This window comes from Epinephelus fuscoguttatus, linkage group LG14 (genome assembly GCF_011397635.1).
Source record: "Epinephelus fuscoguttatus linkage group LG14, E.fuscoguttatus.final_Chr_v1".
Classification (NCBI taxonomy): domain Eukaryota; kingdom Metazoa; phylum Chordata; class Actinopteri; order Perciformes; family Serranidae; genus Epinephelus; species Epinephelus fuscoguttatus.
Window position 1 is genome coordinate 18,578,787 of NC_064765.1, and position 14,474 is coordinate 18,593,260.

General features: G+C 40.4%; 1 protein-coding gene across 2 annotated transcripts in view; it reads right to left on the bottom strand.

The window, feature by feature from the left end:
* LOC125900430 (brain-enriched guanylate kinase-associated protein) overlaps window positions 1-9,748 on the bottom strand; it is a 91,166-nt gene extending 81,418 nt beyond the window's left edge. The window contains exons 1-2 of one of the 2 annotated variants that reach the window (XM_049595410.1): window positions 9,724-9,748; window positions 9,421-9,511 (exon numbers count right to left, since the gene is read on the bottom strand). In XM_049595410.1, the coding sequence (XP_049451367.1) occupies window positions 9,421-9,423 (3 nt within the window). In that variant the 5' untranslated portion in view covers window positions 9,424-9,511; window positions 9,724-9,748. Of the gene's footprint in view, window positions 1-9,420; window positions 9,512-9,723 lie in introns of those variants that run through there. The other variant, XM_049595409.1, reaches the window with a different exon arrangement.
* Between the last annotated feature and the right edge of the window lie 4,726 nt (window positions 9,749-14,474).

Consider the following 14,474-nt stretch of genomic DNA (forward strand, 5'->3'; position numbering starts at 1 on the left):
TATGTGCCAGAGAGATGCGTATAGCTTTCCCTCTAAATGCCACGGCAATAAAACAGACACTTATAGGAAATGTCAGCCGCACCGTCTGACCAGGGCTATGGAGTCTGACAGCCATGACAGGCAATATTTTTCATTTCCATGTCGAGGGGGAGCCCCATGGACGTGCATCTTTTTCATTTAGGGCAGAAAACGACAGTAAGTAGCAGCAATTGAAACAAATTGCACGGCTGCAGAGTGAAAGCTTTGGATACAAGGTTACAGGTCAGACTAATTGAAACACACCCACTGTTGCACACACACACACACACACACACACACACACGGCCACTGACATGCATGCATGGACTCTATGCACATGTGCAGAGTACTCTTTTCATTTGTCAGTGCAATTACACACGTCCATTGTTTATATATGCAACAGCGCTCTCCAGTGGCCACACACAGTAAAACAACCATTATTAGAGCCATTTTTCTCAGCTGCAGTGTTTCACAGGGAAGTATCATTCACCTGTGTACCACCGCCTGTTGACAGAGACACGGTCAGATGGGTGCAAAACTACTGTTTGATGATACACCCATACCTCAGGGTTAGCATATAGAACTGGGTGTTCATGCTGGTGTGAAATTGAACTGGTTAGGAAATGTTACTGCTGTTTTTTTATAAAGGCAAAGGCACAGTCCAGGGAGTTTTGGCCCTAGGAAATGGAGGTCTTTGGAGGTCAGTGGGGAGTTTTTAAGGGTTTTCTTTATCAGAAGGTTGTGGTTTTCCTGGTGTTATTTGTTGCAGCAATGGCATTACTGCCAGTGATAAACAGGATTAGCAAGTTTATTTGAAAAAAGAACTGCTTTTATAACAAGTTTGACTCCAAATTCCTTAGATTTTGACAGAAGGGGCCACGAGGAGAGTTCAAAACATACCGCACTGTGAATTTTAGCACCTGTTTAGTGTTTTTAGTTATCTAAAACAGTGATTCTCAAAGTGAGATCCGGGGAATCTCAGACGTCTACGGTGCTCTGGCAGGGGGTAAATAATAATAAATTCACCCCTCAGAACCTTAAATGTTACGTTTTTTATTGGAAGACTCCATAGTTCAAATATTACCATCCCAGCTCTTTGTGTGTATGGTCTTGAAATGCACTTCCAATTAGCTTCCTTCTCTTAACTGACCTTCGATATTTTATCTAGGCACAGTGTTCCTTGCAGCTAATTAAACTGATGTCAGTTGCATTGTTTTATGGATGTTCTTTGCTGAGAAGGTGCGATTATTCTTCATACATGTCTAATATCTTTCTAATATATTTCTCTCGTGCCGTTCTTACACATAACTAAGACTATACATGTGTGGAATTGGGTCACCTCTAGCTCACCTGGTAGAGTGTTGCACTATAGGCTCTCCTCTGCAGGGGCTAAGGTTCGATTCTGACCTGTGGCCCTTTGCTCCCACCATTCCTGTCTATCTTAGCTGTCCTATCAATAAAGGCAAAAATCACTCAAAAAAATCAACTTAAAAAAAGAAGTGTAGAGTAACAGGCTACATTGAAATTCTGGTACATTCTCTATCTTGTTTTGAGTCCTTGGCTGAAATGAGACTGAGAACCTGTGGTCTAAAAAGTGTACTGAGTGACAGAACAATTGTTATTTGTGCTCACATCTTTGAAACTAATTAACAATGTGATATTTGCTCGTTTTTAGAGGAATTGGTTGTATTTTTTTTACGTCATTTTTAGGGTTTTATTTAATGGCTATTTTATTGGTCTTCACTTTAGGTGCATCTTTTACATGCATACATAGGTGTAGATTTAAGGAGGGGACGCAGGGGTTACGCCCCCCTCAGTATTTGCAACATGTGCATTTGTCCACCCCCAAAACCCAAAAAACACATGAAATTAGCAGAGGACTTTTATGGTGACAAAATCAAAAACATCCACACCATCGTTAATAAAGAAAAGACACAAATTTGTGCATAAAAATTTGTTTTATGCTTAAAATTTTATTGTGGAGGACCCACAAACCCTCCTTTTATTAAGTGATTTCTTCTTTTTCTTCAGTTTTTAGTAAGCAGTAGGCAGACCCCAAAGCACACTAAAGTCCTTGTGGACTATGTGTTAGTCTGTGTAGTGCTGTTCTGGCAGTGCATGAGTGCGCAAACACAAGCTGCTCTCAGATGATTTGGCCATTCAAAATAATGGCCATACTAAGAAATGGGGAATTCAGAGGTGCAATTACAAGCTATTCATCTGCAGATGTGTGTGTATGTGTATAATTTATCTGCAGTGCCTAGACATTGTAGGCAGTGACACAACATAGGCTTAGAACATATAAAATTCTACACCTTTTCTTCAGGTGAGAAGGCATACGTGTGTATACGAGTGTTTATTTGTTAAAAGGTACTGTAGGATAAAGGTGCTGCAACAAAATGTATCTTCCTGGTAATAAAGCGCAGAGATAAAGGAAACACAGGGATGTAATACCCACCTGCAGAAGATGGAGATATAAATGTGAAAGAGGTAGAAAATGAGCTGTCATCATTGTTTAGTGCTGTCGTGTACCGATGGTAATAGTTAATTTATATGTCTGAACAGGATTCATGAATATCAATAAGGAAATCACACGCAGCACATTCACATGAGTGAAATACGCAGGGCAGAGATGGAAATGACAATGCTGCGAGGGTCTAAGGAAGACAGATTGTTTCTTCTTTTGCACAGCAACAGCATTCAGGATGAATCAGAATGAATACATATGGGTAGGCTGAGATTAAGGATGTTTTCAGTAGTCTGCACAAGGGCCTCATTTATATACATATATATCTCACAGACCACTTTATGAGGTACACCTTGCTAGTGACAGGTTGGACCCCTTTTGCCTTCAGAACTGCCTTAATTCTTCATGGCATAGATTCAACAAAGTGCTGGAAATATTTGTCAGACATTCGTTTGGTCCATATTTGGGTCCAGCTGCACATCCATGAAGTGCATCTCCTGTTCCACCACATCTCAAAGGTGCTCTATTGGGTTGAGATCTGGTTACTGTGGAGGCCACTGGAGTAGCAAGAAACCAGTTTGAGATGATTGACACAGTGCGTTATCCTGCTGGAAGTAGCCATCAGAAGATGGGTACACTGTGGTCATAAAGGGATGGACACGGTCAGCAACAATACTCAGGTAGGCTGTGGTGTTTAAACCATGCTCAGTTGGTACTAAGGGGCCCAAAGTGTGCCAAGAAAATATCCCCCACACCATTACACCACCACCAGCAGCCTGAACCGCTGATACAAGGCAGGATGGATCCATGCTGTCATGTTGTTTACACCAAACTCTGACCCTACCATCTGAATGTGGCAGCAGAAATTAAGACTCATCAGACCAGGCAACGTTTCTCCAACCTTCTATTGTCCAGTTTTGGTGAGCCTGTGTGAACTGTAGCCTCAGTTTCCTGTTGTTAGCTGACAGGAGTGGCACCTGGTGTGGTCTTCTGCTGCTGTAACCCATCTGCTTCAAGGTTGGACGTGTTGTTGGTTCAGAGATGGTCTTCTGCAGACCTTGGTTGTAACCAGTTTGAGTTACTGTTGCCTTTCTATCATCTTGAACCAGTCTGGCCATTCTCCTCTGACCTCTGGCATCAACAAGGCATTTTCGACCCAGAGAACTGCTGCTCACTGGATAGTTTCTCTTCTTCGGACCATCCTCTGGCCATGTCATTCCACGTTCAGAGTCACTTAAATCCCCTTTCTTCCCCATTCTGATGCTCGGTTTGCACTTCAGCAGGTCGTCTTAATCATGTCTACATGCCTCATTGCACTGAGTTGCTCACTCTATATACACCATTTAAAACTTTATGTAAGGACTCTGAATATCTAACTTTATTTAAGACAAAATGAGTATTGGGAATATTGTGCTGAGCAATTTAAATATAGATATATTTCAGTATGAAGATTCAAAATAGGTGTGACTCTCTAGTGTTCATAGATCACAAGACTGACTCAATTACAAACTCCATGAATACATTTCAGATGTCTCATCCTTTAATCTCGCGGTTTTAAATGACAGTTTGGTGGATTAAAACGCCAAAATCCATTTAGCAAATGAGGCCGAAGGGCATCTGGTATCTTCTGGCACATCAACAAAGAATGAAATACACATCAGGGGAAAGGGATTGTTAGAGTGTGTTTATCGCTAATTAACTATTTAATTACAATAACCACAGCTAAGGGACTTCGTTGTATAATCGTTATCTGCACTAAAGAGACAAAATGGATAAATGATAGTAAAGCAGCGGCTGATGTGAAACTGCACTTCCCCTCGCTGCGTTTTTATCTTCCTCCATAAATGAGAAGTAGTTATTTCACAGCCCACACAACACATGCAGTTTTTCACTGATTTTTATTGACCTGTTTTGAGCTCAAGTTATTAACTATCATTGAGCTTACAATGGGACATACAAGACAAGTTCGCAAAGAAATCCTCCCGTGAATCAAATAATGTTCTGTACAACATATATAAGTTATTTATTGTGCTACATAATCGATTTTTACACAAATTTATGACTCAAGCAGGAAGAATAAAGGGTGGAGCTTCTAAAGACTGACTGACTGGCAGCACCTGAGTTCATTTTTGAGGTACTTGTACTTCATTATGTTTTTTGAAATTATTATTTTATGCTTCATGTTCCCTCAACACAATCAACATGGGCACTGGACTAATTGAGTCAATGCCCACCTCGACGGAAATACTGTTAGTGAAATAAATGTGCATCAATCTGCAGGTGAAAATGGTTATTTGTTTTCTAAAGTAATACACTTTTGGGAAATTACTAAGCCTTTTTAAAAATCAAATATGATATTTGAGAAAATTTTCTTGAGATTTACATCTTCAGTAGGAACAAATGGCCTTGAAGGTGAGTCCTACAGACAAGCTGGGGAAGTTAGAGAGTATCGGGAGATTGACTAGCACATAATTTTCCTTTTCGTGATGTTTGTTAATTTGTTTCTGTTGCTGTTTTAGAATAATATGCAGTAGAGAATAGGATAGAAGTCCATGATTGTCATTGTCATAAAACTTTTAAAAGCTACAGCTGAACACAGTGAAAATTAAAAAGTACAAACAAGAGACAACCCAGAAAAATGCCTTAAGCACATCACCAATAAGAATAAGATAAATAATAGTCAATAACTAGTCCACACCCACTGGTAGCATTTTCACCTTCTACCTATGAGCCTAAGATACCTAAGATATTTTTATGGGCATTTTTTGCCTTATTTGATAGGATAGTGAAGTGTGAAAGGGGGAGAGAGAGAGGGAGAGACATGCAGCAAAGGGCCACGGGCTGGAGTCGAACCCGGGCCGCTGCGGCAACAGCCTTGTACAAGGGGCGCCTTCTCTACCACTAAGCCAACGACGCCCCATCATTTTAGCCATTTTTAAGCATTTTTCTGCTGTTATAGCGCCACCCAGTTGTCAATTAGAGTTAAATTTCTCCAGTCACCTTGAAGCGTCCTGTTCTACATATCTACAAAGTTTAATAAAAATCGATATGGCGGTTAGGCCTAGATAAGAAATTAGCTCTCTAGCGCCTCCATTTTGTTTGATGGTGTCAATAATGGAGGGGTCCCCTCAGATTATGTGTGGTCATATGCCTACAAAGTTGCGTGGTGATCAGTGAAACCCTTGAGATGTTATACACCTTTATGTGATGAGTCACGCCCTCTGCAATATTCATTGCCTTATAGAAGCTCAGTTTTAGTAAGTTTTCCAACTTTTGCCAAGAGGGAACTTTAGATATTGGTCCCTAGATTATGTTCACTGAGTTTCATGCAGATCGCTCAAACTTCCTAGGAAGAGATCGATTTGAAGTGTTTTTCAAAAAATTCTCAATGGCAGAAAATCTGTATAACCAGAAGTTATGGGTTCTTGAGGCAAATTTGTTCCTCATGAGGAGAGGCATCTCTGTGCAAAGTTTCATGTCTCTACAACATATGGGGCATGAGATATGCCCATTCAAAGTTCGCAATTGGTTGCTATAGCGCCCCCCCCTTTGGCCAATTGATGTAATATTGCTTCATTCGCATCCTCCCATGACCCTCTACCACTGTGCCAAATTTCACATGGAAGTCCTCAATGAGGAGAAAAATGTGGAACAGACACACAGACAGAGTTTTATTATATAGTCATTATATAGTAAGATGTATTTTAAGTGTTATAGGGTGAGCTGTCCCTTTAATATTATTTTCTACCATATTAACAAAGTACCATTCCATGCTTGTTGGATGTCCTTTAATTACCTCCCACTGGCTGTGAGTCATTACATGTTGCCTCATTTGAAAGTATCTTAACAGGTCTTTTGAAACTAAAACACTGCTGTAGCTGTGCAAAAGATTTCAAAGGATCTCCTTTCATTAACTGATTAATGTAACGAGGCCTAGAGATGAAACGGTGTAAAAATTTCACATCCAATTATACTGACTGATCAGTGTTATCAGTTTTGTTCAAATCTGTTGAGAATGTCCAGAAAGTACAGATTCACACACACTGATGTCATTTCACTAGTATCATATTGAAAAACTGAACTTTTTGTTTACCTTAACATTGAAATAATAAATAGATAATAATAGACAATAGCTTATGTTAACGCATGAAAACCAAAACAAGAGCTTTAAAATTAAAGATAGCCTGTCTTTGAAATGCTTGATCAAGTGTCTTTGACTGCAAAGATAAGGGACCATTAGCATTTCCTCATGAGGAGAGGCATCTCTGTGCAAAGTTTCATGTCTCTGCGACATACGGGGCATGAGATATGCCCATTCAAAGTTTGCAATTGGTTGCTATAGCGCCCCCCTTTGGCCAATTGATGTAATATTGCTTCATTCACATCCTCCCATGACCCTCTACCACTGTGCCAAATTTCACATGGATTGACCAAGTCAGTGAGGAGAAAAATGTGGATCAGACACACAGACACACAGAGTTTTCGTCATTATATAGTAATAAGACAAGATAAGAAGCAGATGTTGTTATTGGACTTAATGCAAATAATGTCACCCAGACTGGCAATGAAAATTAGGATAGTTTATGAGGTAAGTGAGTTTAGAGTTCTGATGGCCCAGGGAAAGAAACGGTTTGTAAGTGTGTTGGTTCTTCTTTCAATGCTCCTGTACCGCCTGTTGAAGGGCAGTACGGTGAACAGTGAGTGGCCAGCATGGGAGGGCTCCTTTATGATTTTCCTGGCTCTAATTTAGCTCAAATGGAAGGAGTCTCTGTCTGTCCCTTGATTTTCTTGACAACCGTTCATCCAATCAGCTTCTGTGGGGGGTGTATTGCTGAGGACCGAAGGAAGTGCAGTGTCGAGTGCGAGCTCTTGAAATCTTGACAGGACATATTCATTAGTAGTGTGTTAGGGGACCCCTATTAACTGTTACACCGTCAAACGACATGCTGGGTACAGCTTGCTCTCCATCGCTCACTACAATATGAAGTCATTAGGTGGAGATACACTGGATCCATTGTTGAATGTAATATCGATGGATCCTATTCATTTCTCTTGTGAGCAGGAGATCTGGCTACATGTTGCATAATGGATGCAGTACAGGGAGTTGACTGACCACCTGCCGCATCTGGATTCGCATAATCATGCCTTGACCTCAACTTTGTGCAAATGAGGTCCATCCCTTGAGATGCAGCACTCAGGTCAAACTGTCAAACAAATACAAATTCACATTCTGTTACTGCATTGCATATGTCTTGCCTTAAATATTTTCAGATTGGCATGCGGTATTTTTAGTGGCACATTGTGGAGTTTCTCGGCAGTGTCTGAGCCACCAAACCTGGGTGTTTTTCACAACCACAACACAGCATTTTCCAGGGACTTTTGTGCCACCAGGATGGGTGTTTCAAGACATAACATAATCTTTTCCGAACCATGACCAAATTATTTTGGTGCATTGGTGAGAAATGTAAAGTTTCACATTTCTGTGAAAAAATTTTGAACATTCAATTATAAGGTTAAAGGTAAGGTAAAGAAGTGAATCAATTCATCCAGAACTTTTTAAGGCTGGTGGGATCAAATCATTGCCTTGTCACAGAGCCCATTAGAAATTCTGTTACTGTATTATGTATTCCTTGCCATAAATATTTTCAGGAACGTATTTTAGTGTACTGTTTAGCTGTAAAATGAGAACATTTATGACCCGGCTGCCATCTTGAAAACAGTCCAGCCAAAACCAAGCATCGTCCACCAGCCGCAGCAAGTCGGACCATCTGGGATTCAGGCTCATTTTTCTGCTTGTTTCCTGGACATGGTGTATCTCCACCATTACACTGCCAAATGGCATGCTGGGAACAGCTGGCTCTCCGTCTTTTGCTCTAATACAATCAAGAACAGATGAACAAAGACACCAGAGAGACTGGAAATATTAAGGTTGCAGCAAACTCAAATGGATCTCAGCATAAGTTCAATCAGGAAGACTTTCTTTATACTATATCCATTCACAATTCTCTCTCTGTCCCACTCCCACCACTTCCACCAATCAGCTGACTATGGGTGCTCCCTCTCCCAGTTAGCCAAAAAAACTTCGCCACAATCTCCTTCAGCCATTCATGTTGCTGCCGCCTAAATCTGTTCTCCTCTCTGCTCCTGTCAGCTGTCATTTTAGGCAGAATTGTCGCACCCTCCTCCGACACATTCACCTCCAGTCACCTTAACCAGAGCCCAGCACCAGCTCATCAAAACCCCAGTCCGCTTGACATCCAGATCCTCAGCTCCCTCTTCATCTCATCTCATCTCATCTCATCACCACCAGCGTCTAGACTCCATAGGGGGGATTCCTACATCTACTACGTCTTTAGCACCCTCCTGGAATAACTGACATCACAATGGGGTCTAATCACCAAAGACTTTTCACAGTTCTCGCACTTATGTGCACATGTTAATAAATATTCTTTTCTCCCAGAACAAGTCTCCCCTGAGATGCTTTTGTTCCTAAAAATAGCCTGGTTCCCAATAGCTAGCGGTTAGCAAATTACACGTACACTCTAGCATTGCCAGGGGACGCAGCTATGTCATGGCATATGTGTTGGTCAGGATCCAAGGAAGCACAGTGCCAAGTGTGAAGTTGCTTGGATGAGCAGTTCTCAAGAAAACCAGAGGCAGCAATGTCTTGTTTTAAAATGGCCTCGTTTTGACTGGGCGCTGCACTAATAAAAAGTAATTTATGCTGGGTAAGTAGTATCCATTGTTATTTCATTAATATGTTATGTTGACAATTAACACAAATGCCTGTTCCACATTAAACACAGTAGAGTGATAATAATGGCATTTTGAGGAGTAAATGAGACATCTGAGGTTGGTGACATCCTCCGTGTATCCAGACAGGTTTCCACTAACATCGCTTGTAATTGATTTAAAATGATGCCGTCATTACTCACCATGACAGTGGATCAAACTGTAGCTCGCTGTTTCTCCACGCGGGCCGCAAATGACTAAACACCTGAGCTGACAGTGCTGTGCTGTGCTGTGCTGTGTGGTTATAAATAACAGTGTTGTTATTAAGCAGGGAGAGCTGATGAAGCTTTTACGAACATTGTACAGATGAAGACATAACTCAAAAATGACTTATAATATTCCCTAATTGTGCTTTTAAATTCACAGGTGGCAATCATTTGCATATCATTACTATTCTTACTCTGTATTTCCTTTAAAAAAAAAAAAAGTGGAGTAACTTTAATCACCTCAGTGTTGTAGTGAGTCGGGCTGTAACTGGGTCTCATCTTGCTTCGACTTCAGAGGATTTTTTCTCAGCAGTGACCTTCAGCTCCACATTCAGTGCAACCTGCAGGTCAAAGCATTAATACACAGATTTAATCTCAAATCTGCATATAGCATTTTATTGCTGGACCAGTAGAGATGCTACTTATCTGCAAACATAAGTGAGTTATAATGTGAAAAAAAGAAGAGGAAAACAGATGGACACAATGAGTAGGCGAGCTCTTAGAGGAGAGGGGGGTTGCAGATACACACACAGAGAGGGAGACACACAGAGGAATCTCATAGCTTTATGGTTTTATTGATGTATGTTTGCTCAAATAAAATTGGGATATCAATGCAACTCTCAGTTACCATGGCTACGGCAGAGTCTCTCGGTGCATACATAGCATGACAACTGGTGCGCAGCCACAGAGGGACCAATTATCTTTTTCTGGCTATACGCTGTGTCCTCACTGTGCATACATGGGTACATCTTAAGTGAAGTCCATAAGTTGTAATTGTGCAGATAATGAGAACATTTCACATTAGGAGAATACGAGGAGGATAATATTATGGGATGAAAGGTTTGAATGAACAGTGTGTGTTACAGTAATTGCATGTGTTATCCTTTAAAGTGTGTCTGATGAGGTTGGATATGTGAAAGAGTAATTATCAGATCAGTTGTTCTGAATGAGTTAATTATTTAGAACTGCAGCAACTGAATTACAGCCAATACATATAGAAAGAAACGAGTAATGAAGTGATGATGTGCTAGTTTTCATGTGCTGTACTATCCTGTAAGATTAGAATATTGTTAGGCAGGTGCATATTACGAAAGCCCAACCCATTGTATGTTTCTGCAAAACACAAATACTTTACATTTACACTTTTAAAAGGTGATATATCAGTGTTTCTAAAGTGACCTCATATACTGTATAAGCTTACTTTTGTCCTCAGGACATGGACAGGATGGTGGATGGTGTGACAACATGCCTGCCAAGCAGCAGAACACTGTAGACACTGTTTGAAACCAACTACAATGGTTGTTTTTTGTCGACTCTTTACTGCATCTCCACCAGCATTTCTGGCCCTGAAGCTGTGTTTTTCTACAGAACCTGGATGTTTTTTGTGGCACATCATGGCATTTCATGTAGTAATGTTTCTATCGACTGATATCCCTGACATTTAAATGAAAGCTTAGACTAAGACTAGTCTAAAAGTAAGAAAACGTTCAGAATTAAGTACGAGGCTAAGTGCTATATCGTAGACATCATAGGGATCCCAAAACTGCATTGTTAGTGGGTGATAAATGGTGTCGTAGGCCACCTCCTCTGTCTAACAATGGCCTACGACACCATTTATCACCCACTGACAATTCAGTCTTGGGATCCCCTCCCAGATGACTTAACAACCACTCTCCCCTGGACCCATCTAACCCTAATGACACAAGATGGCCGAGTGGGCCAATGACTCACATGTGACCTAAACAACTCTGTAAGGGTTGACGCCCACACAGGGTTTAAAGCTGGTGACTCCGCACCTGTCCTTTAGAACTGAAGAAGCTTCTTGGATGAGAGGCGAAACATCTTCAAGACACTCAAGCAAGTCCAGTTGCCAACAATATAGCACTCATGATTTCGATGACCTGGATGACTGAGAATCTCCACTGATACAAGGTTAAGCATTGTCAGAAAAGGTTATTGCGTATATTTGATCACACTTTCAATCATTAAATCGTTCTTAAAATGCCACTGAAATGTGTGACCTCTTCTGTTTAACGATGGCCTATGACACCATTTATCACCCACTTACAATTCAGTCTTGGGATCCATTCCCAGACGACTTAACAACCACTCTCACCCTAACGACACACAAGATGGCTGGGTGGGTCAATGACTCACATGTGACCTAAACGACTCTGTAAGGGTTCACACCCACACAGAGTTTAAAGCCCGTGATTCTGCACCTGAACTGAAGAAGCTTCTTGGATGAGAGGCGAAATGTCTTCAAGAAACTCAAGCACTTATTATATATAGCACTTATGATTAACATGACTTGGATGACTGTGAATCTTCATGATGCCAGGTTAAGCATTGTCAGAAAAAGTTATTGCATATTTTATGAAAGCCATTTAATCATACTTTCAATCATTCAATGGTACTTAAAATGCCACTGAAACATGTGGCACTTTGCACCATGCATTATGAATGACAACAACTTACTGCCAAACCGCGGTGGTTTTACAAGATGTCATCTTTGTCCCACTTCCCATTTTGCTACTTGCGAGGCGGAGCTGTCAGCCGAATGCATCTTTTTCATCTCCTCTCATCTTTTTTTTTCTCCCCCCTTTAACCAGCGTAGCTAACATTAGTAGCTTCTGGATGCACTTTTTTAAAGCAACATTTGATTAGACCTAGAACATCATGCACCGACAGCTACCTGCCCTGGATGACATCATCACCTCCTGTTGCCTGCATCCTAAAAGACTCATTCCATCTTGCTCATCAACTGTTTGGACTGTTGCCCTCCGAAAAACACTACAGGTACATCAAAACACACACCACACCACAGTCTCTGCCCTAAAGCCATTACCATACTGAACTCTGAACTGAAGCAAACACACTAAAACACACTACAGTTCCTTTTCCTTAAGTGCAATAACTTATTTTCTGTGCAATAAATATGCATGAGCACTTTTTTTTTTTATCCCATTTTAACTGCATAAATTGCCAATGACTGTATGAAGTGCATCTACAATTGTATAGAATGTGACTGAAATGGAGGCATTTATTTATCTATTTTCATAACTCTTTATTGCTTATTTTTAAAGATGAGCCGGGTCTTTGAGTGCACCTGAATTTCACCGTATGTTTATACAATGACAATAAAGGAATCTGATCAGATCTGACTAGGAAGACATGAAATTTCAGTGCAAACCAATATTAAATTTAAATGTGTATATCACCAAACAAAAAAATCTATTTAAATAATAAGTTTGACTGACAAGTATTTCTGGTGCCAAGTAGTGATGATGGAACTGTTTGATCGACTGTCAACCAGCATTTTGCTTTTTATTTTTAACCAAACATGGGTGTTTTTAGTGGCACATTGTCACATTTCTTTGCAGTGTCTGAGCCACCAAACCTGGGCATTATTCACTGCCACAACACAGCATTTTCCAGCATCTTTTGTGCCACCAAGATGGGTGTTTAAGACAAAGCATGATCTTTTTCCAACCCATAACCAAATTATTATTGTGCCTAAACCACACCTTCAACACAGCATTCGTGACAAACGTATTTAATATGAAGGCAGAAAAGAAGTTCACTGATTTATTCTGAACTTTAAAAGGCTGGTGGGATCAAATCACAGCTTTGTAACAGAGACCAGACAGTGCATTATAGTGGGCAGAAATGGCTGGTGAGCTGATTTCACACTGATACACGATGATGTTTCTGTCATTATGAAGATAGTTTGAAAATGACTCTCTGATCCTCTCAAGCCAATATTACATCTAATCTTCTGTGCTCCTAATATAATAAGGTAAAGCTAATTCATGGTTGTACATTAATAAGACTATGCTACTTATTTCCATCATTACCTACCACAACTGAAAACATCATACCTATTAAATAAACAGACACTCATCAACACCCATTAAACACCGGGGGTGCAACTTGATATAGAGCAAATGGAAACATTCACACGGAGACGTCTGTGTAATTATCTCGATGGGCATTTTATGGAAATTACACATCATATTTTGACAGCTGTACTATAACAAGCAGTTGGAAACATGGGACTAATTTAGAGGAGCAGCTTCAATTTTGCTGCAGGTGCTTGCGGCCATGAATCGTGGATGTTTATGCCTCTTAAAACCCAGCAAAGTTCTGCTGGAATATCTGCTGGACTGTAAATGTATCAGACAGCTTTAGGTTGTGCTGAGTCAGTCCTTCTAAATTTAGGACCTTCAGCTACTTTATTACCTCCGTCACTGTATGGTGATGAGAAACTGTCTGAAATTAAACTTGTTTATACGGTATTATGTAACCGTAGACATGTTATACGTTTATGTGAGAGCTGCCAAAATAAGAGGACTCTGCTTCTAAAAACCAAGACAGACAAAAACATATAGAACAAACATGCTGACAACACTAACATGCTTATGGTCAGCAGGTACAGTGTGATATAACATTTGCTAATTAGCCTACACTGCGAAGTACAGCTGGGGCTGATGGGAATGTCATTAGTTTTGTAAGTTGCATGTCAAAAAACACCCATCATAATTCCATACCAGGGGAAAAATGCTCTGGGTTGTTTGTATGTTTTTAACCAGTCACAGTCATCTTGGGCGACGCCTAGCCAAGGACGCAGTGATGGTGCTCTTGCAAAATGTTTTTGAGAGGTAACTTGTTTTGACAGAGCAGCAAGCGTGAAAATGGCTAAATCCCTGCAAAAGAAAACACTACATGAAATATTAAAGGAAGTTTTAGCGTGTTGCTGGCATGGAAGGTTTTTTGTTTTAAAGTAACAGGGATTTTGAAAATGTTAACATGCAGGAAGTGTGTCTGAAATAGGGGGCCAATTACAGGCTTATCCCCACCGTCTATATCCTGTTAACCAGACTAAGGAATCAAATGTTATCATGCTTCATCCTGAAGGCAAAATATATGTTTGTACCAAATTTCATAGCCACCCACTGAATAGTGGTTGAGATATTTCTGTTTGAAATGAC